The 21,604-nt window shown below is 36.6% G+C and overlaps 1 protein-coding gene across 2 annotated transcripts in view; it reads left to right on the plus strand.

Annotated features, from left to right (window-relative positions):
* Positions 1-21,604, plus strand: part of EVC (EvC ciliary complex subunit 1) — a 54,215-nt gene that overhangs the window by 6,577 nt on the left and 26,034 nt on the right. The window contains exons 3-11 of one of the 2 annotated variants that reach the window (XM_032187000.1): positions 233-316; positions 846-1,078; positions 2,030-2,114; positions 4,001-4,099; positions 5,675-5,812; positions 7,734-7,892; positions 9,455-9,671; positions 11,411-11,559; positions 15,324-15,422. In XM_032187000.1, the coding sequence (XP_032042891.1) occupies positions 233-316; positions 846-1,078; positions 2,030-2,114; positions 4,001-4,099; positions 5,675-5,812; positions 7,734-7,892; positions 9,455-9,671; positions 11,411-11,559; positions 15,324-15,422 (1,263 nt within the window). The remainder of the gene's footprint in view (positions 1-232; positions 317-845; positions 1,079-2,029; positions 2,115-4,000; positions 4,100-5,674; positions 5,813-7,733; positions 7,893-9,454; positions 9,672-11,410; positions 11,560-15,323; positions 15,423-21,604) is intronic. The other variant, XM_032187001.1, reaches the window with a different exon arrangement.

The raw sequence follows: 21,604 nt of genomic DNA on the forward strand, positions 1-21,604 counted from the left end.
TTGAAGCAGTGCTAATGACAGAGTTCTCTTTTCTGAGTTTTAAACTCTGACCTGAATTGAGTCCTAGGAGAAGACTCCTCATGCCAAAGCTGAAAGTCAAGAAGCGTTCTGTTATCAATTGGAATTTCTGGGTTATATAACCAAAGGCGGCTTACAATACTTATAGTGAACAACCATCAGGTCCACTGCCATTCTCAAACCTTAAAGTAGTTTTCTGTTCTTTTCCATACAGGAAAATGAGTCTCCTCTGAACAGTAACATCACGGCATTTGCATTAAAGGCAAAAGTCATCTATCCTATCAATCAGAAATTTAGGGTAAGATTTTAGACTCTACTTGTAAATATTAATAACAAATGTTCTGTGTCAAAGTAAATTGCAGAATCAAGTACTGGAAGAAAATTTACTGCCAATCTGCTTAATAGGGATCTTTGTTTATAGTCCATTGACTCAAGGCTTATTCTGTAAGGCATCAGCTGCTTTCATCTCCCCCTGAAACCTGCAGTGCTTTACATGATGTCCAGTCAATTTTCACTGTAGTCAAGAAACCTTTTCTTCCCATTAACATTAATGGAGGTTGTATCTGTCCAAGGAGACACAAGAAAAATCCCACAAGGATCTGCCCCTCAGTCAGGAAGAACGCCCCAAACAGATAACCTCAACAGAAGAGTGCTTTTCCAGGCAATGCAGAAACCTGTCAAGATGACAAATGTTAATTTATGTGGAAACACTTTCACTGTGTATGTTGTTTAATTTTTTGCTTGAAAGCAAACACTGAAAATTGATGAGATGTTTATCTCCAGATTGTGTTGTATTAATTAACCTTGTAAATTTTCTTTGACTGTAGCCTTTGGCAGATGGCTCGTCCAATCCATCTTTGCATGAGAATCCAAAGCAGGCAGTTCTGCCTAATCAGGTAATGGAGACATCTACATCAGGCAGCCTGGGATCCCTTAGCCAGGGAGACAAGGAGGACTGCAGTTCCTCCACAACGATACATTCCACAACAAGTGATGACAGATTTCAGGCTCGAGCCTTCCTCAAGGTGACGTGCTTCCCTGAAGTGCTAACGTGTGAGAGGTAAGCAGTAAATCTGCCCTTGTGTTTGGTTGTTTCCTAGTGCCCTAGTGCTTTTCAGGACAACCAGTAGAAGTCTGGCATAAATGAAATACTGCGCTTGTGTGTATACATTCACCACATCAAGACAGGGTTTTGGCCTATAGCCCTAAACCAATGGTTGGAGAGACTAAAGAAATGTATCATGCTGTACACTGAAAGTCAGTTTATTCTTTATTAAATTTGGGGAATCAGAACTTCAGGAAAGAAGTCTCATGAAATGAATTATCACTGTTACAATAAGGAGATCCCTTTGTTTTGTCCTCTGTGCGCAGTTCACTCTTGTAGTGGATTGTTGCTCAGCTGGAGCCCTCTGCACTGTACAAAATTAAGTCACACAACTTGTGTCTTGAGAACAGCAAATGGAAGTGGTCTGTTCTCTTTGTTTTAGTAGGAACTATTCCTGTCATGTCTTGATACTGTATGCTTCTCAGATGCACAATTGATGAGTATGTAGAGCTAATCTAAATGGACTATCAGCTCTATTTTTCTTTTAGCTACGCAACAGTGAGATATCCTTAGATGACTACGTCTGTATTCTCATTACTGAAAATAAAGAAAATCATATTTATGTCACCTTGAGGACTGAGAAAGGAACTAGCAATGAAAAATATTTTCTAAATGTCCACTCTTATTACAACTATTTTAATTAAAAGCTTTGGTTTTGCTTTGTTGTAGCCATTCATGCTTATATTTATCATTCATTTTTCTAACGAGAACTGCATCTCTGACTTTGTATGTAGAGATATTTTATCTGAAATAGAAGGCAATGTAGAAATGACATGACTCAGCTGCTGTTCTAGGGGCAATACTTTTGGAATAATTTAGCAATTAAATGAAACCGTTATATGTTGTTGCTCTTTTATGTGACCTTTATTTAGATTGATTTTAACACTTTTTAAATCTTTGTTTTAGTTTTGATATTAAGCTCTGCCTTTGCAGTCTTCTTTTAAAAGATCTCATGCTTCTTGATACTGAGCTCAGAAAAGAAAAACATGTGGTAGGTACTCATGTCTCATTTATAGATATTTGATCTGAACACATTAGTTGAATATCAGTTTAGGAAATAATCAACATTAACCACTGGCTACATTGGAAGTAGTGTAGCAGAGTTGTACCTTTATAGTATTCTGTATTTTTCCTCTCTGTTCTGCGTGTGTATGATCTTCACAAAGGAGTAAAATATAATGAAATATATTGAGCTGTGAAATCACAGTATCCAAAGCTGACGGGAAAAAAAAAAAAAAAAGGATTTATACAATTAAAGCCACAGAATACTTAGTTAGGAGAATTGTTTATGGTAACTGATTGTGATTAAGTGCAGAATCATTACCATTCATGAGTTTTAGCACAGGTAATATAAATCTAGACATACAGTATATAGATTTCTCCTCACCTTCTTTCCTGACCTTAGACTGATCATTTGTGATATAATTTGTTAAAAGTGCTAGTAATATTTCAAGATGTGAGATTTCCTGAGCAAATGTATAAACAACCCTGAAGAGGAAGTATGAAAGTAATCCTGGAAAGCAATTTCGCTTCTGATGGGTTTATACTCCATGAGTAGATGAAAAAGGGAACTTGAGATCAGCTTCCAGAAAGATGTTTATTTTGACTAGAGAAGGTTAAACTTGGTCTCAAAGTTAATCATCAATTCGTAAATGAAGATAAAATAACAATGTGGTGATGTAACCACAGAAACACTGAGAAAATAAGCATTTAACACAGTTTGTGGCCCACCAGAAATTACCACAACAGGCTGGTAACTTGACCTTTAGCTGAAGCTTTGAATAGCTTCATATTTGCACTAGAAGGGAAGAAAGGCAAAAAACATTGGGGAATAGTTTCTTCTTTTTCCACTGTCATTTCTCTGACTTCAGAGTCGGTCTTCCTTAGAACCAGGTCTAGAAAAAGGAAACAAATCCTCTTTCATCAATGCTTTCCTGAATTCTTACCCCCCCACCCATCTTTTTTTGCAGTATGTGGTATGTGGTATCTTTTTTTGCTTTTTGTTCAAAACTTGGCAAAATCCCATCCAAAACATGGCTACTTTAGCATTTTCTCTTCTGCTGGGCAAAAGTGATAACACATTTCCCAGATTTTGCTCTTTTTTAATAGGTAAATGTGTTTTTATTTCTGTTTTTACATTGTGTTAAAAAAATGGGTAACTCCTGCATCATCTGTTTTGAAGCACATGAGTAATATGCAAGTGGCTGTTAAATTTCATGTTTTTGCTTTGGAAGAGCACCTTCTACAGCAGATAATAAATAAATTGTCTTTACACTGACATCCTAAAACAGACAAGGGGATAAGAGGTTAATGAAGAATTATCCTGGGGTTCAAAAATATCTTTTTGAAGAAACTAGTCTTGCAATCTTATATAAATTAAAAAAAAAAAAAAAAAAGTCACACCTTTTGTAAAAGAAGGTAGCTAAAACTTGAGATGACTACTTTTGAGTTACAGGCTTTATATAAAAATGTTTGATACTTTTTCTTTAACTACAGTTGAAACCATTGTAATGAATATATTAGTATCCTTCATCTTAGGGGTTCATTAAACTTTAGAAAAATGGGCTTTCTATTTTTAAGTGATCTGTACTCTCCAGTAAAGTACAGTTTCAAATGTGTCAGTTTGGTTACAAGGATATATTAGATTAGTCCTTGTCTTCGTTTGAACGTAACACCATCTTCCAGTGCTCTTACTGAAGACAAAGCCAAAGAATTTTTTGTAATGGAAATACTACAGAGTTGCTGATGATGTTTCTGTTACTTTCTTATGGCTCACTACAGTCTCAATGATGGACTTCAATCCACAAAATTTACCACAACAATATCCGTATCATGTTAGGCACTTACCATGAGTTTTGTTTCTTTCCTTTTAAATAGATGTTTATGCAGATTCTCAAAATATACCTCACAGACTTCTGTCATAAAAAGAAGATTACTGATGATTTGTTCAAGAAGATCCTTTTAATTCAGGAAAATGTAAGTGTTTTTGTTGGTTAATATTTCAGACAACAGAACATAGGAGTTAATCCCACCAACTGGTTCAGGCTGCCACAGCAGGCTATCACACCTACTATTTTTAAACAGCCATGTCATTTGTAATCTGTTTCAGAAGAAATTCAAAGAAACTCACTTGTTAGTTGATTCTCTACATTACCTCTCCATGACCTTGCTTGCATTTCCTCTTTGCTGTTGTCTGAGGAGATCAGGACAGCAATGTGTCTAATCTATTAAGAACAGAAGTATTTTGTAGTTGAATCCACTCAAGTAAACAGAACACCATGAATCTTACTGACTCAGAATTGATAATTTCTAATTATCAGGTCTTCATCTGGTCCCATGAATCATTACTTATAATAAAACAGCAGGAAATAAATTACCAGAAAGAAACTCAAGGTTTCTGTCAATGGAAAGTATACATAATGTCCTCTTTGTCCCTTTTTCTTCCATATACTTTTATCAAAATTCATTTTCCACTTCTGAACCAGAAGATGTAAGTATACAGTCAACGTGCATTTCAGGTGGAGTCACAATACTATTTTTAATATTATTAGGAGGAAAAAAAAGGCTTTACAAAACTGAACAAAATAGCAGAGCTGCTGGTTCCACATTCCATTTTCTAAATCAGAATCACAGAAAAGTCTACATTGAAAGACACCCATGGAGATTTACTAAATTTCTGTAGGAAGCAAGGCCTTCGGTAAAGTTATCCAGCGTCCTGTCAAGCCAACTCTTGAATATTTCCAATGGAGGGGAGAACACAATTTCTATGGGCAGTCTAGTCCAATATTTAATTGTGCTCACAGTAATGTATGTTTGGTTGGTTTGTTGTTGTTTTGTATCGATTTACTGCATTGACACCCAAATTTGTGTAATGTAAAAAATAAACACTTGTTACATAAGGCATGTTTAAGCAACAGAAGGATCATACATTGCAGTAACAATTTACTAAGGGCGGAGGAGTAGTATTTTTCAGTATTACTAGCTTTGAGAAAAAATCATCCAGGTTTCAACATGTTGAAAAACTTTGAAAACCCAGATAATCATGTAGACTTTAATTTGTCACTTATGAACATTACAGGCATGTTCATCCATGTGTGTTAGCACTCCACAGGCAACACTATCTGATTAGCATATCCGGATGCTTACCTGTACTTTTAAACACACACGTACATATCTGCCATGTAAGATGGGGCATGTGTGTTAAAATTAAAACATTTATGGATAGATTCAGAGTACAAAAGCTCGTGGACCAGTATTTACTAAAACTTGAGTTCAGTGGAGATGAGCAACGGTACTTCCTAGTAGAAATGTGTATATTTGTATCAAGTGTAATTCAGAGATGCCCTATATTTCACGTTTTCTTTCCTTGCTCCTGGAAGTGCGTTACCCAGAGAGCAAGCTTTCTGGATCCTGTTGTTCAGTTTCTTTCTCATATGCAAGAATTGACATACAGATACACCTCCAAAATTAGAAATAATATATGTTTTTCAGCTTAACAAATCATCTGCAAATCATCTGCTTTTTTTTTTTTTCTTTTTTTTTCTTTTTCAGGATTTTGAAGAATTACAGAAGCAACTTGACTGTAGACTCCAGAATACTGAGATGTCAGGAGCCCATAATTCAGAGTACCAGACTCTAGAAGACTTAGAAAGGAAAGAAAGGGAATATTCTGAGCACATAATAGACAATGTAACTTTCTAATTCTACTCACATAAAATTTTGTTCCACTGTTACTCTTTTGATGAGGAATGTGTTTTGTTTTTTTTTTTTAATGCTTTTTTAACTGTTGTGTTGACTAGTCCACAGTTAGTACTTTAGATGTTCATGAGTTCTGCAAACATTTTTATATTGCTCTGGCAGAGTATTTCCAACTCCCTTTGGCAGCCAACATTTTTTTATACAAACACTTGTTTTGTCACACTGGGTTTAGACATGAAAAATGTGTACTGCTTGTCAGATGGTAAGATATATTTTAAGCCTGGTATATAGTCTGACTTCCAGGAATTTCATCGTAGCACTATGTTTTCTTCAATACTGTATAACTGCAAGAGTATTAAGAGAATATAATTTCTTTTCAGCTGAAATAATTACTAAGAAAATAATTACGTACAACCTTTTAGTATACTTTGCATATTTGCATTGCCAAAGCATTTTGCTTCAGCAGCTTTGCACATTATAATACATTTACATAGTTTTAATAAAAAAAAGCTTAATTGTAGGCATTGAAAATAATGCAAGTTTTTTTCTTTCCCTGTATCCAAACTAGCTTGTTGTCCAGAAAACTGGAGGTTAAAAATATTCTTCATATTATTTCCCAGTATACCACATAGCCTGGAAGATAATCTACTTCCCAGTCGTGTTTCTGAGGTTTGAGCAAATTCACTGTTGATGAAAATGCGAGACTGACAAGTCAGACTGATGGCTCTGTAGGCTGCCTGCACTGATTGACCACAGCACTTCAGCTCTGAACTAAACAGTCCATTATCTCAGCCTTGGGCCTTTCTTGTAGAGGAGTTAACATTTTTTAGTGTCTGATGGTTAAGTGCTTCACTAGAAATTTTCTCAGCTTTCTTTTGGTTCTCTGTGCATTTCACTTTATAGGGGAAGAAATCCTAGTAACGATGGTAGACCTTTGTGAAGTTTCTTTTGCAATTTAATTTTGTTCTGTGAGAAGTTGATTGTTTAGTGTTCTGCAGTGTTAGTCACATAAAAACTCCCCGGCAGCCTTGCTGAGCAACATGAGGCAGTTATTCACTGATGGCAGTCATCCTCCAGTGGATCTGTCACTCTTAATGCTAGCAGAAGCTTTTTATCTGTGTTTAAAATTATTTCCCTCTATGCAGATTCTTATACATCAGGACCTTGAACTAATCCACTCTCCCCCAGTAATATAAAGGTTTTCTTTGCCATATGACTGCAGATCCTTAACGTAAATCTTGGTGACGAATAATTTTATTATCTTCATGTATACTAGTAATCCCACTGAAGCCCACAGAATATTCACAGTTGTGCACAGTCGTGTTTGTGGGATCAAAGCCTAACACTAGAAATTACCCTTACAATAATGTATTAGAATCGACAGATGCATTCTGCCAATACTGCATAAAGCAGTTAATTCTTGTACGGTTAATAAAGTTGTTATGTAGCATGTACCTATGAAAGGCTTTGATGATGAAAAACAGTGAAGATTCTTAGTTTTCCTTTTTCAGCAAAAATCATATTTGACTGGAATTCCTACTCATATAGATGAAGAAACTTCCCAGAAAATAAGTTTGTTACCCTTTCTGCTTTTCCTATTAACACTAACAATATCATAGGCTTTAGCAGATGCAGTATGTGGAGAAGTAACAAACTCAAAATGACCTCCAATGAAAAAACTCAGGATTGGCCAAACATACAACATACTGTTTATGTGCCATCAACACGTATATATGTATCATCATACGGTAAATAGTCTCAGGATAATGCTTTCTACTGTAATTAACACTGAAAGCTGTGTGTAGTTTCAGTGACTTGAATCTCATAGTAGACTCATATGCCTCTCGGGGTAATGAAATACTAGATGATTAATGAGGGAAAAATGGATTGTTGTTTGATTCGTATTCGACAGATGGAAGCTTTCTGGAAGCAGACTGACAAAGCCCAGCAGGTTTTTTTGGACCAATCAAAATGCTCAAGTGCCAAAGCAACAAAGATAACGATGGATCTGACCGAGAGGATGATTGCAGTAGAAGGCTTATTAAATGAATGCCAGGATTTTCATGCAATGGTAAAGTACAAAAATAAGTGAAAGCTGAGAAATCTCTAATCAATCTGAACACAAAGCATGATGCGAGTGTACAGAGTCTGTAGGTCCTGTCTTCAGAATGCTTACTCCAATTGTGTGTCTTTCAGCTTTATTACAAAGAGTTCAGCTTCTGTTGCACTTTATAAAGACTCACAGGAGGGTGAGCTCTCTCCATGTCAGTTCTAATTCTCAAAATACCATTTAGGCGGTCATGTTAGGAAAAAGTCGTGTGCACGATATAAATGCAGCCAGTGAGCCAGGAGCCAATAGCATTAGATCCAGTGTGAGGGAGAATCATTACCATGGGCATTAGGATATTTTTTTTTCTTTCAAAATATTTATTACACTTTGACTGAGAACTTCTCATTTAGATTGAGATTGTCAGTTGAGGGCAATTCTTTGTGTCCAGTGACTTTAACTAAAATTGAAAACCCTTAGCATCTCTTAGGAGTATGGTCTTAAGAAGGAAAAATACACTTAAAGATGCATCAACACTGTGCTTTTTGTTTTGTTACCTTGTCCATATCTTTGCTTTGCTTTGTTTAGGAGATACTGAAAGAGTCACCTAGAATTTATAGATAAACAGTATAATCAGAATCTGTCCCACTGCATTTTCTAATAACTTGGAGAATAAGTGGATAGCTAGCTTTATTTTGATAACTAATAAAAAGATGCAGTGATTATTAACTTGTTGGTTTTGCAGCTAAGTAAACCAAGCTGGCCATATATGAATATAATCTTTGCAGCTGCTCACACTTGACCCACGCTGTGCTTTTGTACAGTAATTCTTTCAAGTGGGCAGTCTGAGGTGTTTGGATACAAAATAGAGCAAATACCTGAGGTCACTACCATTATACTTGCATCTCATTGCAAAGTCAGAGTCTGTGTGTCTCCATTAAGTAGAGTAGTTGTCATGCTCTTTCCAACCTTATATCATTGTCTAAAGTAGTTCCAGTTTCACAAAGGAAATTTTGCTCTCTGCTGTAATCCTGGGCTTCTCTAATAATGCAATGGAAGCTACTAGGTCATAGACAGTTACAGTCATTTTTCGTATATTTACTGAACTCCAGCTAACTACACACTTGATGGAATCCCAGCAGTGTCAAAATGAGATATGTGTTCCCAATTCAAAATAAAGGCATGCAGTTGTTTGCCATACGGTATTTTGAAAAAAGGTCAATGATTTCCATGTTGTCCTTTTCTCTGTCTTTACCCTGTGAGAATTTGAGTTTGTTCTGCAAACTCGTTATTGTTTTTTTTCCCTCTTTAACATCTTGACATTGCAGGTAGTGAAAAGAGCAGTAGTTTTAGATTTGCTTTGTCAAGTGAATGTGAACTAAAACCTGCTGCTATCCTAAACAGGTCAAGATTTTCTGAAGTATTTAAGTACATCAAGATTATTATCCATGTGATCTTGAGAAGCCTCCCAAGGTTTCTGCATTTTTCGGAGTTGAATAATTTAATAAAAGGACAAGCACAACTAAAGACCCATTCTTAGTTTCTTAACAGGTTTGTTTGTTTGTTTGTTTGTTTGTTTGTTTTAGGACATTCAAGAAAGGTTATTTAATTGGGAGCTTATGGTGAAAATGATTGATTCATTGAAGTTCTATATACCAGAAGAGTGTAAGTGTAGATTAAATATTGTATCAAATATTCTGGACCATTTAACTGTAAAGAATAATCTCTCCGTCCGACAAAAGGAAGAACTTTTAACAGACCTGCACAAGGCATTCTGGGAACAACTAGCACATATCACTAATGGTGAGTACGTAGACAGGAGGTCATGACTTAACTAATTTGGGTATGAGTTGTCATAATTTTATTAAGTAGCACAAAAAATTACGGCTTTGGCCCTATACCCCTCTGTTTTAAAAACATTGATGAATTGGCCAAGAATTCTGTTATTGTGAAGGGTGGACTTTGGCTTTAAGCCTTCTAAGTCTTGTTCCAGGCATTGCTTTGTACTTATTCTGCAGTTCATATAATTTATATCTTATTTCATTAATTTGAAGTTTGAAGAAGAGTCACATCTGCTGCAAGTATTTTTTTTAAGATTTCTCGATTTACTGTTTATGTACTTGACACTGTTGGTGATACTGGCTAACGTTAGGGACAGTAATACCTAGATATGTGAAAAATGTTGTTTTATGATCTATTACTTCTACCATGTGGAGCCAGGAGAAGGTACACAAAAACAGTTCTGCTGTCACTCTTGTAAGAAGATAATTTTAACAGTTACTATCTTTAGAAATTCTTCTGTTTTGCTCCGTCAGACTTAAGGTATTCTAAATAGTCTTTTCTTCTTCCTTGTACAACCACTCAGATTGCCTAGCGGTAAAGTATGCAATTGTAATGAAGTCTCGTCTGTCTTACTGATTTAAGGTTCTTCTTTGTGTCACTTTGAGTGTTACCTAATGTCTACTATGTTGCAAAACTATCCCCACCTTCTCTGATAGGTGCTGAATTAGGCTCAGTGATTTCAGTACCTCATTAGGTTCTGAAATAGGCTCAGTGATTCCCATCAACACTCATGGAAAATGTTAGTATTTGTTCAGTCAAAAGCTGAATATTTAGAAGTGTTTTACTCTCACAGATTTTTTTCAGAACCATATCTACTACTCATGGGCATACTTGTAGAAAACTGTTTTAGTAGGACAGCACCAGGGTTAGAGTTCAGTGAATGGAGTAGTCAGAACATATTTATTCTTGTTGCAGTATATTCTTTCTGCATGCAAGAATATATCATCACTAACCTTGAATATGAAATTGTGCCTTATCTCAGGGTTAGCAATTCATAGACTCACAGAATATTTGAGGTTGGAAGGGACCTCTGGAGGTCATCTGGTTCAAACCCCTTCTACTTCAAAATTCCCATGCTACAGACTAGCTCCACTTGAAAAGCATCAGCTAATCATGTGAACTGTTTGCTAGTACTCACAGACTCAAACAACTCATGTCACAGATTATTTCATGGATGTTTATTTCTACAACTGGCATGCCTAATTCATCATCTTCGCATATGTTCAGCCACTAACATTCCTTAAAAATCAACTTATATCTATGTTTGTTTGCTTGTTTTTTTCCTCTGTTTTGTAATGTTTCTCTTGTTTCACAGCAGAAATATCTATCAAGGCTTTGATTTTATGTAAAGTCAGTGTTTATAAATTATTATAAAATGCCTATAGTCAGTAAACCCTAAGTGCAGAAGAGCATTATTTAAGGACCTCCTTATTTTAGATAGAAGTGAAACCAGTGAAGGGGAGGGTGTAGGATGGTAGTGAACCAAAAAAAATAATAGATTTAAGTCCCATGTAGCAACCCAAAAGTTTCCATCTAGAAAGACCATCAGAGTAAGAAACAAATTTGAAATCCTGTTTGGTAATTACTTTCTTGTTTTGTTTACTAACAGCTTTCCATGAGCTTATGTTGTGTGACAGTAGCAGATGCTGCTTTCTCCCTGTGGAGTTACAGTATCTAATCATTGGTGTTTTATGTTCCAGAATGTATCCAGCAAAGTAAAGACCTGATGCTGAAAAGGCTGGAATGCCGTGCAAAGAAGAGAGAAGAGTTCAAACGCAAACAGAAAGCTGAACAAGAGAGTCTCCTTAGTAAAACCTTTCATACTGAAAATTTTGATGATTTTCTTAAGGTGAGCACATAAAAATGTTATATTAGTTTTTAAGGCTATATATGCTTCAGATTTCTCCCAGTTCCATAGAAATGGAGGATTCTCTTGAAAAGCATCTACAGTAGCACAGGTAGGAAAGGGTCAGACATCCTATTGTCTATAGGCTTGCCTAGGGTGTTCTCTTCCACATTGTCACGTTGGAACCAAATGCCAAAGGGAGTTAATGCTACATTGCATGTAGAAAACATCCTTTACTTAGATACTTTCTGTTCAGTTCAATACAGGAAATCTCAGGATGAAAGTATCTGGCCTACATTATAGAAGAAAGCGGACTGTAGTGATCTAATTGCATTCTGTGAGTGAGGTTACTGAGGCTCAAAAGGCTATTAAATTTCACATAAGCAGAGGGAAAACTCATGATGAACACTGGCAGGATACCTTAGAGAAGGTTTGCAATAGATAATTTAATATGGTATACAGTGACCAATGTAATATTTTCTTGGCCATATTTTCTATAGAGAAAAATATCTCTGTTGTTACTGTTCAGAATGTATATAGTAAATCAGAGCTCTCAGCTGTAAATGCTGACAGCTGCAAAACTCCTGTAACTACTGAGAACCACAGACCCAAGTTATTAAAAAATAAAAATAAAAAAAATAAAAAAAATCAATGGTCAATTTTCATGAAAAGAAATAATTTCAGGTTAAAGTTGTTATATCCAGCAGTGTTAAAATTTTGATGAAATCTAATAACTTTGATAAATTGCTATATGAGAAGACCCAGATTCCAACTGTAGCAAACTGTCAAAGGTAGTTACTCTCAACAATGCAATCTTGTACTGCACACCAAGTTCTATATTGTATGAATTAGATAATGCCATTACTGTTCTTATTTGCCACACCTGTCTGGCATAGTTCTCTTCAAAACTCCTTTTACTATCACATATAGACAAATGAGGTTTCAGGCACTTTAAAATACTAAAACACATTTTATTTCTTTGTCATTTCATAACTTGAGACAGTTAATTGTCACACATTTTTGTATCCATTGAGTGCTTGTGAATGTATTTTCTTTATATACATCACTCACAAACATCCTTGACGCATCCCAGCTTAGTTAAACAAAGCTTAGAAATTGTGTCAAAATCTCTCCCCTACAAAGTTACAGCCACACAGCTTCATGCAGGAAGCGCTCTATTCTGTATGCCTTAGAAAGCTAACAATTACACTTAGTTAAACTGTAGAGTAACGAGCTACTTATGTCAGGCTAATCAGGAATGTGCAGAAGTAACAATTTGTTCTTTATGCTGCAGAACAGAACACAATTCTTAATGTTATAAAATGCCTGCGAACAAGTATTAAAGGACAGAAATGTAAGTCTTTCTACTACCACAATGGAGAGCCCCTCTTGTCCTAAAACAGATGGGTCCTTGAGTCCAAAGACTCTTTAAAGAATAAGAAAAATATGTACATGTGCAGCTCCCTAGTTTGATTTTAATAGTCCAATAATTATTTTGCACAAACAGTCCCATTAACCTTGAGGAGCTATTTTAAACCTGGTTCAAAGTTCCATAGATAGTCCAGCAGTTAAGGAGTTGGCCTGAATCATCACCATAAGCCATCAAATACCCATAAAATGCACTTTTTTCTCTGCCTTCCCAGTGCCACCCCATCAAAGGGCTTATAGCAGCCTGCACAGTAACTGACCTTTCTGATGGACTTGAAGTTGTTGCCAATGAGGAAGGTGAATTTTACAGTAAATTTTATTCACATTGGTTTCTCTGAACACACACGAGTTGGATGGTAATGATTTTCTTGCTGTAACTGTTTTGTGGTTTTTTATATGACAGAATGACAGATTATAAAGTAAGGGTTAGAGTCTTCACATCCTTCTGTCTACTTCATCTATGTTTCCACTGGAAAAGAAGCATTTTATTTATTTATTTTATTTATTTATTATTGGCAGAAAATATAGGAATCATCCAGTGAAGCACCCAAGCCAAAAAGTGCCAGTTATAGTAAGCCAGTCTTGTTCAGCCCTACCTCCACTGGATATACAAGTCACAGTTATGAAGGACAGTCCAGTTAGACAGAGATTCTCCTCTATCACATTACTGCATCCTTGGAGCTTCAGTTTTTCAATTTGAAAGTCTAATACAAAGGTCTTGCAATCAGAATAGTGTGTTCCAACAAAAAAATAAAGGTTTAGGGCATAGGTTATTTATATTTTTATTTTTTTTTTTAATAATAGTCTGATAGTAAGACAGAAGTTGACTCTGTCCTGACTGAGTTTATTCAGGCTTAATGGGATAAATGAACTTGTGTGCATGCAAGCCTTTAATATCATATACTGCAGCAGCAGATGTTGGCTGGAAGAATAATGGTAAGAAATATGAAGCCAAAGGGAAATGGTGTCATGGATGGTTTAACAGCAACAGCAACACAAAACAACACACAAACAGGAAAAAAAAAAAAAAAAAAAAAAAAAAAAAAAAGCAGCAAGAATATTTGGTCATAGTTTCATTTGGTTTAATTTCATTTGGCCATAGTTACTCTGCAGCCTCATTGTCAACCAATGTCTAGCAATGTTGCAGCCCATTAGTACCACAGTCTGCCTGAGGATCCCCAGTCATGAACCATGAACTCTCTTCTTTACCCTATCTTCACTGCTGCAGGTATGGCTACTACGGATGTCTCTGGACTACCACAGGTCTCATTAGTGCCCAGTTAGGCCAGTGACATATGTTATAGTGACAGATGTTCTGTGTCACAGCCTTCAGTCACTGCTGATAGTGGAATGGGCAGTTGTTCTGGCATTCATTTCAGCTATCATTCTAGGCAATGTTATGAAAGGATGCAGTTGGGCATGCAAAGCTGTATTCCTTCATGCACCAGGAACATATTAAAGCTCTCTTCTTTTTGTATGTTTTTTTTTTTTTTTTTTTTTTAATTTTTCTTTCTCTTTTTCTAAATAAAAAAGTAGTTTATTTTTCAGTAAAGAAAAAAAGCCACCTTACATTTTCCCAGCTGCTCTTGCAAATCAGATCCTGGATCTTTTTTTTCCCCACTCTGTGAATGGGAAAAGTACCTGTCAGATACCTATGAAGTATTTCAGATATTGGGGAAGAAAAAAGGAAAAACAGCAAGTGGAACATTATGACAAGAGAAGATTGCTGTGCAGAGACAGAAGAAGATCATAAGTGCTCCGTTTTCTGCATGTTCTGCTAACTCTGCAAACCCTTTTGCAAAAATTGTATTGGAAAAGCTGCCAGGTCCTTGTCTCTGACTGAAATTGTCCATCCACTGCCCTTGAACAAGTGTCTACCTCACACCCAGGACCAAGTCTTAGATTAGTGTTTCAGGTGGAGAGCCATCTGACCATACTACGGGACATGATGATCAACCCCAATGCAAAAGTCCTGTTCAGTGTGATAGTTACAAGAGATATTTATGTTGGTTATTCTGCACCTCAGTTCTGGCTGTGATGAAGTGATACACATACAGAGGCAAGCAGTATGCAAATCAGATGATTTCAAATGTTTTCTAGTATTAGGTACCCCAAACTGCCAAGGCTGTAGAGTTTCATATGTAAGACTGGATATGCCCAAATTAAGGTGCTGAGGCAAGTTTCATGTCCCTCTGAGTTAAGATTCCACATAACCACTTATTATTATGAGGGTACATGAGAAAGTGCTGCGAAAGGGGAGGGAGAGGATCACAAGCTATTAAAACTATATTTCCAGCTACTTAAATATACCATTTATATACCTATTGTGTTTCTCTTAGGCTTACCGTGATCTGTTAGAGAAGCATCGGCAGGCGGAGTGGGAACTGGAAGAGGAAGATGACTATGAGAGCACAGAGGCTGTTGCAGTTCTCTACAAGGTACCACCTCTAGTGATATATGTTATTAACTAAAATAATCCTGAAGATCCACTAGCTCCATGACACAATGCGTGGTCTCAGGGAGGAACTAGAGAATTGCAGAAGAGATCATGGCTTTTCCAGAAAGCTAGGCTGGCAAAACAGATTGAAACAGAACAGTCTTTTCCATTAGCTTGCCTTTTCCATTTTATTCCCAACACAGTATGTTTCCTAACCTTGTATAAATCAGAAAATACCTAAATGGTCTGCCAAAATGTGCTATCTGAGTGGCTGAAAAGTCTGTAATAACATTTAGAGTATACTATGCCTGGCATTAATATGAGGAGAGAGACTTCGTTTAAGTGACAATTATCTCCTCCACACCGTGGCGGGATGATACTATTCTTAGTTAACTTCACTACATATCCAAAAATAGTTTTCTTATCTCTTTTTCCTCTCAAAATAAAATTATTTTGACACTAGTTAGTTCCTTGAAATAAGTTCAGATCTTTGTTATAAGTAATATTTTTACACCTCTTGATCTTACTTATTTGAAAAATATGTAGATGCATCATTCCTTTGCGTCATCTTTAATTATTTTCTGTCTGTACTGAAAAAATAAGATAATATGATCTATCTGATGAAGACTAAAAGCGTATCTGGCAGTGACCTTTAATTAGGCTGAAACTAATCACTTACAGCTCAACAGGATCCTTGTCATGATTAATTATGACCAGATCAGGGAGTTATGGAAACTTGTAGTCTCCAGCACATCAAGATAAGATACCCACACAATCTTAATTAGCACTGGTCCATATGCGCTTTTTGAAATTCAACTGAAAAAAAAAATATACTGTATTTAGAACAAAAAATATTTTTTACCGTGGTTTTATGTAATAAAGCAAACAACAGGATGTTTGAGAAAAACTACTGCTTTGGAGAAGGAAAAATTTTGCTTGGAGGGCTATGCCCATGAATCAGAGTAGATTAATTGTAGAAAACTATTTAAGTCAGCATGTCTGCTGATATTACTGTGAATGCTCAGTTCTCCGGAGTTACTGACTTCTTCTCCAGCCCCTTCCTCATTTCACATGAAGCCTCTGGAGACCAAACATTTTTTTTTCCCCTGCACAGTTTTACTTCATTTGTAAAATTATATTGCTTTCCTTTGTTGTGTACTCTGATTTACTGACACTAAAACCAGACTGAATATCCTACTTCTTTCAGTAGTGTAGCAAAGTTTTCTTTTTCATTAAAGAAAAATTGGTTTGGGTGAATTAAGTGTTTCTAGAATTGCCAAGTTGCCAGGAGAGCTGCACACACTTGAACTCTGCCAATTCACTCAGCTCAAAGCCATTATGTTCCATATTACAGCTGCTCTTTTATTCCTAGACCCATACAAATATTGCCAGACATGAAAAACTGCAAGTACTGTAATCCAACTGGCATCTATTGGATGAGGGTCCACAAATCTTGTTTTCCAGCTATTTTTACAATAAAACATTTTTATTGTGACATTTAACACGCTGCACAACTGCACTTTACTCTCTTCGCCCTAAACGCAGATAGTACAGACTGTTTCAGAAGGGCATACTGCTTCTCGGTATACCTTACAAGCAGCATAAGCTAGAAAGAAAATACAAGAGCATAGCCCTACTATAGATAAATGGAACTGCTCTGACTTCTACAGATGAGGAAGTGAAGTAGTTAAACAATTTGACTATTACCCAGGCCATAAAAGCAAACATAGATTTAACACTGAGGGAAGGAATTGCATCTCACAACCACAATGCCTTTGCTTCTTCCTCTGTTTCACCAACACTTTCAGAACAAAACTGCACCTTGGACAACCAGAAGCCTTTCCCTGAACAGCAGGGCTTAACCTCTTTGCTTAATTTCTACATCTTCCTGCTAGGGAGAAGCTACTTCTTCCAGTGGTGAGGGCAAGACACTCCTGGGAAAGCAAAAAGAATTTGAGATACTCCACAGTGCAGTGGTGTGACTGCAGCTCAAGTAGACCCAAGCAAGCAAACATTAAACTAACCAGCTGGTACCAGCAATGCTCCCAAGGCAATATTCAGCCCTGGGCTGTGAGAGCTATGTCCCACTTGGGTTCGAAACAGCTAGTTTGTAGAAACAGCTGTTTTGGGCACATCTGCCAACACTGCAGAGCTCCGTTTTGTTATTCCAGAAGGTCTGTACTCTCTGTAGCTTAACTGATAGTCATTTGCTTTGCAGTCATTTATAGGGTTTGGACTCTGCTGTTGCTGTTCTACCACAAGCGAGGAAGAGGATAAACTAAAGATTTTTTTAAACAATCTGTTGTTCACTTAATCTCTATGTTTTCATAATTGTCAGCATGTGTTACTAAATAAGTTAGAAAAAAAAGACTTTTAACAATAGAGTTCTGTTCAGTTGCTTTTTATCCCTCCAGTAGAAACTGAAGCCTAGTAATATTACTGAAAAACTGCTTGAAACTCTGTAGAGCCACATTAGCATGCTCTTCATGTATGTAGATAAATAGTCCTCAGCCTATGGTCCTCAAGGCATCCAAAGACTGCAAGATTATTTCAAAAAAAATAATTCATATATTTGTAAACACAGTCAGAGTGGAAAAAAAATAGTAGTTAAATATTTAGCATTAAGACCCATTTTTATGTTGTTGCAAATAACAATTAGCCCTGCAAAGCTGCACATGGTAGTTATGCTTCCGCCCCCCAACACACACACAAATTAAATAGCCCCTGGATTTAGGAGAAATAAGACTAAGGTGTGCTACTAGGAGCTAAACCCAAGAGGAGCAAAGTGTTACATAGATGACAACTTCTCTGTAACCATGATTTAGCAATGCTATTCTATATACTCCCTTTACCAAGTAGCTCATATTCTCTGCTGGCCCAGGACTACAAGCAATCACTTACTTATTTTTTATGGGCTAAACAATCTAATGTCATCCAGTACCCACAGGATTTAGGGTTCCAGTTAAGTTCCTGCTTGTGTACCCATTGCCATCTTGGCTTTAGCTGTAAGCCCCCAGAACTGGAATCAATCCCAATGTTCTGTTCAGATTAATGGCAGTAGATACCAAAGTAAGTTGTGTTTTTTTTTTTTTTTCCACATCCAAGTCATCTACTTTTTTAAGTTGGTCCTTGGAGCTCCATCAATACTGAAATTTATCAAATAAACACCAATACCATAGTAAAGAGCAGCTATGTTGGCTGAGATAGAAGACCATTTGGTCCAATATCCAATAAGTTTGTCTACCAATGTAACAGCACCAGTGCTGGAGAGGTGCATAGCACCCAGTTAGACGAATTAAAAGGACTTCGTCTTAGGGACTTATCTGGGCATAACTTCAGCTAAGGATGTTTACTGGCAGCTTTCAAAGCAACTGTCAGAGGATGGACGCACCTATCCTTCACCCTGTGCTAACTTTCTAAACCATCCACTCTTATTTAAGTACTGTATCAAAACTTGCGCTGTAGATTATCAACTAGAAGAAATCCTCAAGGAAGACGGAAGAGCCATCACCATCAGGCCACTGTTTTGTCCAGCCCTTTGCTCACTGCTGGCCACACTGAGCAAGTGCGTCTGCAAAACCTCATGGTCCCCACAAGCAGCACGGTCCTTTGCTTGCTCAGCCAAGGCACAAAGTTCTCAAGAGCTACACCCTGACAGATTGACTTGGTAAAGCACAGAAACCCGAGTGCCTGGGCATGGTCCTAAACTCATGGTCCTGGACTGCTGTATTGGAAGGTCATTACACCTTTTTTTCAAGGGAAGAGGACTTGGCAAGACTCAGACCTGCCTTCGCCAAGGCCCAGCTCCACACCCTCAGCACCATTCTTTTTTCTGTTTTTCACCCCACATTTCTACCATTCTTTCTAAAAACCTTTATCACCTCTGTATTTACTCTTATTCTGTTTGACCTGCAGTCATTTACAGCAGCTGTTTCCACATAGTTGAGTAGTGTTTATTTATTTTTATTATTTCATTTTTGTGACAGATTGTAGAGACCTCTTAACGGCTCTTCCTAGGATGGTGTAATGCATAAACGTGATCATAGCCACTATGATCTAAAGATAGCCACTAAAATGCTACTTTATGGTAGTTTAAAAGCAAATCACCTAAGCTCTAATTCCCTATAAGAAGCTAAAAAAGCAATTTGGTCTTTAAATTATAGGTTGTCCAGGTTATACGTGATAAAAAGTTTAGGTCCTCCTTTCTTCCTTCAGTTGCACACTAGTGTTACTTGATTTCTTTCCACAGTTACCTTGGTTTGTCCTAGTATAAGCAAGCAGGAAAGCAAACCTCACAGATGTAGTTTCATGAATAAGTAGAATATTCCAGGTACTGGATGAATAAGTGAATATCCTAGGTACAGAAAAGAAAAAAAAAGATGTCACTTCACTACAAGTTCCACTGACTTGTGGGAGAACAACCTAATCTTGTTCTCACAATGTTCTTCTAAGCCCTTCTCATTTTTTTTTTTTTCATTTTTTCACCTTTTAAACAGTTTGTGAGTTCACCAAGATGTAGCCCTGTAGCACTACCATACCCTGGAGTGCTACAGTACATTAAATAATTATTCAAATTGGTGAAGAAATATATAAAAATGTCTGGAAGCTGACTGTGTTTGCAAAGAATAATTGAGTAGGTTTGTTTTATGTACACATGAATAAATCAATTAAAATGGTTTAACTAAGGTCACTGGAATCTGTTGATGCCTGAAGTGAACGAAGGAGTTGTATTTGGATTGCGTAGGACTTTGCAGCCATAGCAGTGGATTAAAATAATGCACTGTAGGTGAGTAGTCTTAAGTCTAAGCACAGGCTCCGTGACTAATTTTTGAAGTGCAAGTTGAGGAATGGGGGGCAAATGATTTTGGTTCTTGCAGTATGTCATAACTGAAGGAGGAATTGTGTCAATTGTGCTAATGGAAAGGCTTAGCCTAATACTTTCAGTAAACATAGTTTTCAGAGTTTTCCCATACAGAAGGGATACTGTGTCAAAATAACAGTTTTTTATTGGCTTGAGTAGCTTTTGAGTTGGAAAATTATTACTGTAATTTTCTTTCACAGGTCAGTTAAAGCATCTCCTCCTCCCCCCATACCCATTATGTTCTCTTCTATTTTTCCTGAACTCTGGAAAAGATTAATGAATAGTTCCTTGCAAATCTGTCTCAAGTTTAGTATATGAGAGAGATGTTAACCAACCTTTAATCTTTTCTTTCTCCTTCTATTTATTTACTTCTATTTATTTATTTAATTATTTTGGTGAACTACCTGCTTATTTCAGCAGGGAAGGGAGAACTGAAAAGAGCTTGGTGGTTAACATATCTTTATTAAGAAAACAGACATGCAGATTACACAAAAGGAAATCAATTAACAGATGGGAATTACGTAGTCCCTTGTAAAGTAATTATTTTTCCTCAGCCTTAACATCAAAACCATAAAAATACAACATTTACTGTCATTTATAATTCCTCTTTGCTGATAGCAGTTCACCAGAATGTTATTTCATTTGACTTAACAAAACACAGAAATGCACAGGAATTTAGATTAAAAGCTATTAAGTAGTGAGTATTATCAACAGGCAAGGCAATAAACATTTTATGAATGGGTAAACATTGAATGTGAGGTTGAAGCAAAGTGTTTGATGTTTTTCTCGGTTAATAGGAGGGGAAAAATTATCTCTTGTCAAAATGATGAGTACAGATTCTTAGAGATTCGCTCTTTTATTGCTTTCCTTATATAATTTCATTAAGTTGAGATATGGTTGGGGATGCTTTCATAGAGTGGATGGCATGTGTGGCTATTCAACACTAGCTTCTTATCAAGATGAGTCACCCACAGCTTGTCTCAAATGCTCACTTTTGAAAATTTTGCCATGTGACTTGATACAAGAAGGTTGAAAGACTGTGTCATCTGGTAGATTGAACTCTTACCACATGAACTCACCCTAATTCCGGGTTGGTGGACTGATTGAATTTGGTCTGGTCATTTCAGTCAAAGCTTTGAGCTCCTTATCTCTACTATGTTTGCACATACAGTTACAGTTCTGAAAATGTTTGTTATATTTGTAAAATCATACCCAAATGTTTCTTCCATTAGCCTTTCCTATCTCATCACCGAACAACATGGGTCATTCTGGGTGCCCAAAGCAATTGGCTGGCCTCAATCAAGAGTCAGCAATAAGCTGAA

The sequence above is a fragment of the Aythya fuligula genome, chromosome 4 (assembly GCF_009819795.1).
Source record: "Aythya fuligula isolate bAytFul2 chromosome 4, bAytFul2.pri, whole genome shotgun sequence".
NCBI classification, from domain to species: Eukaryota; Metazoa; Chordata; class Aves; order Anseriformes; family Anatidae; genus Aythya; species Aythya fuligula.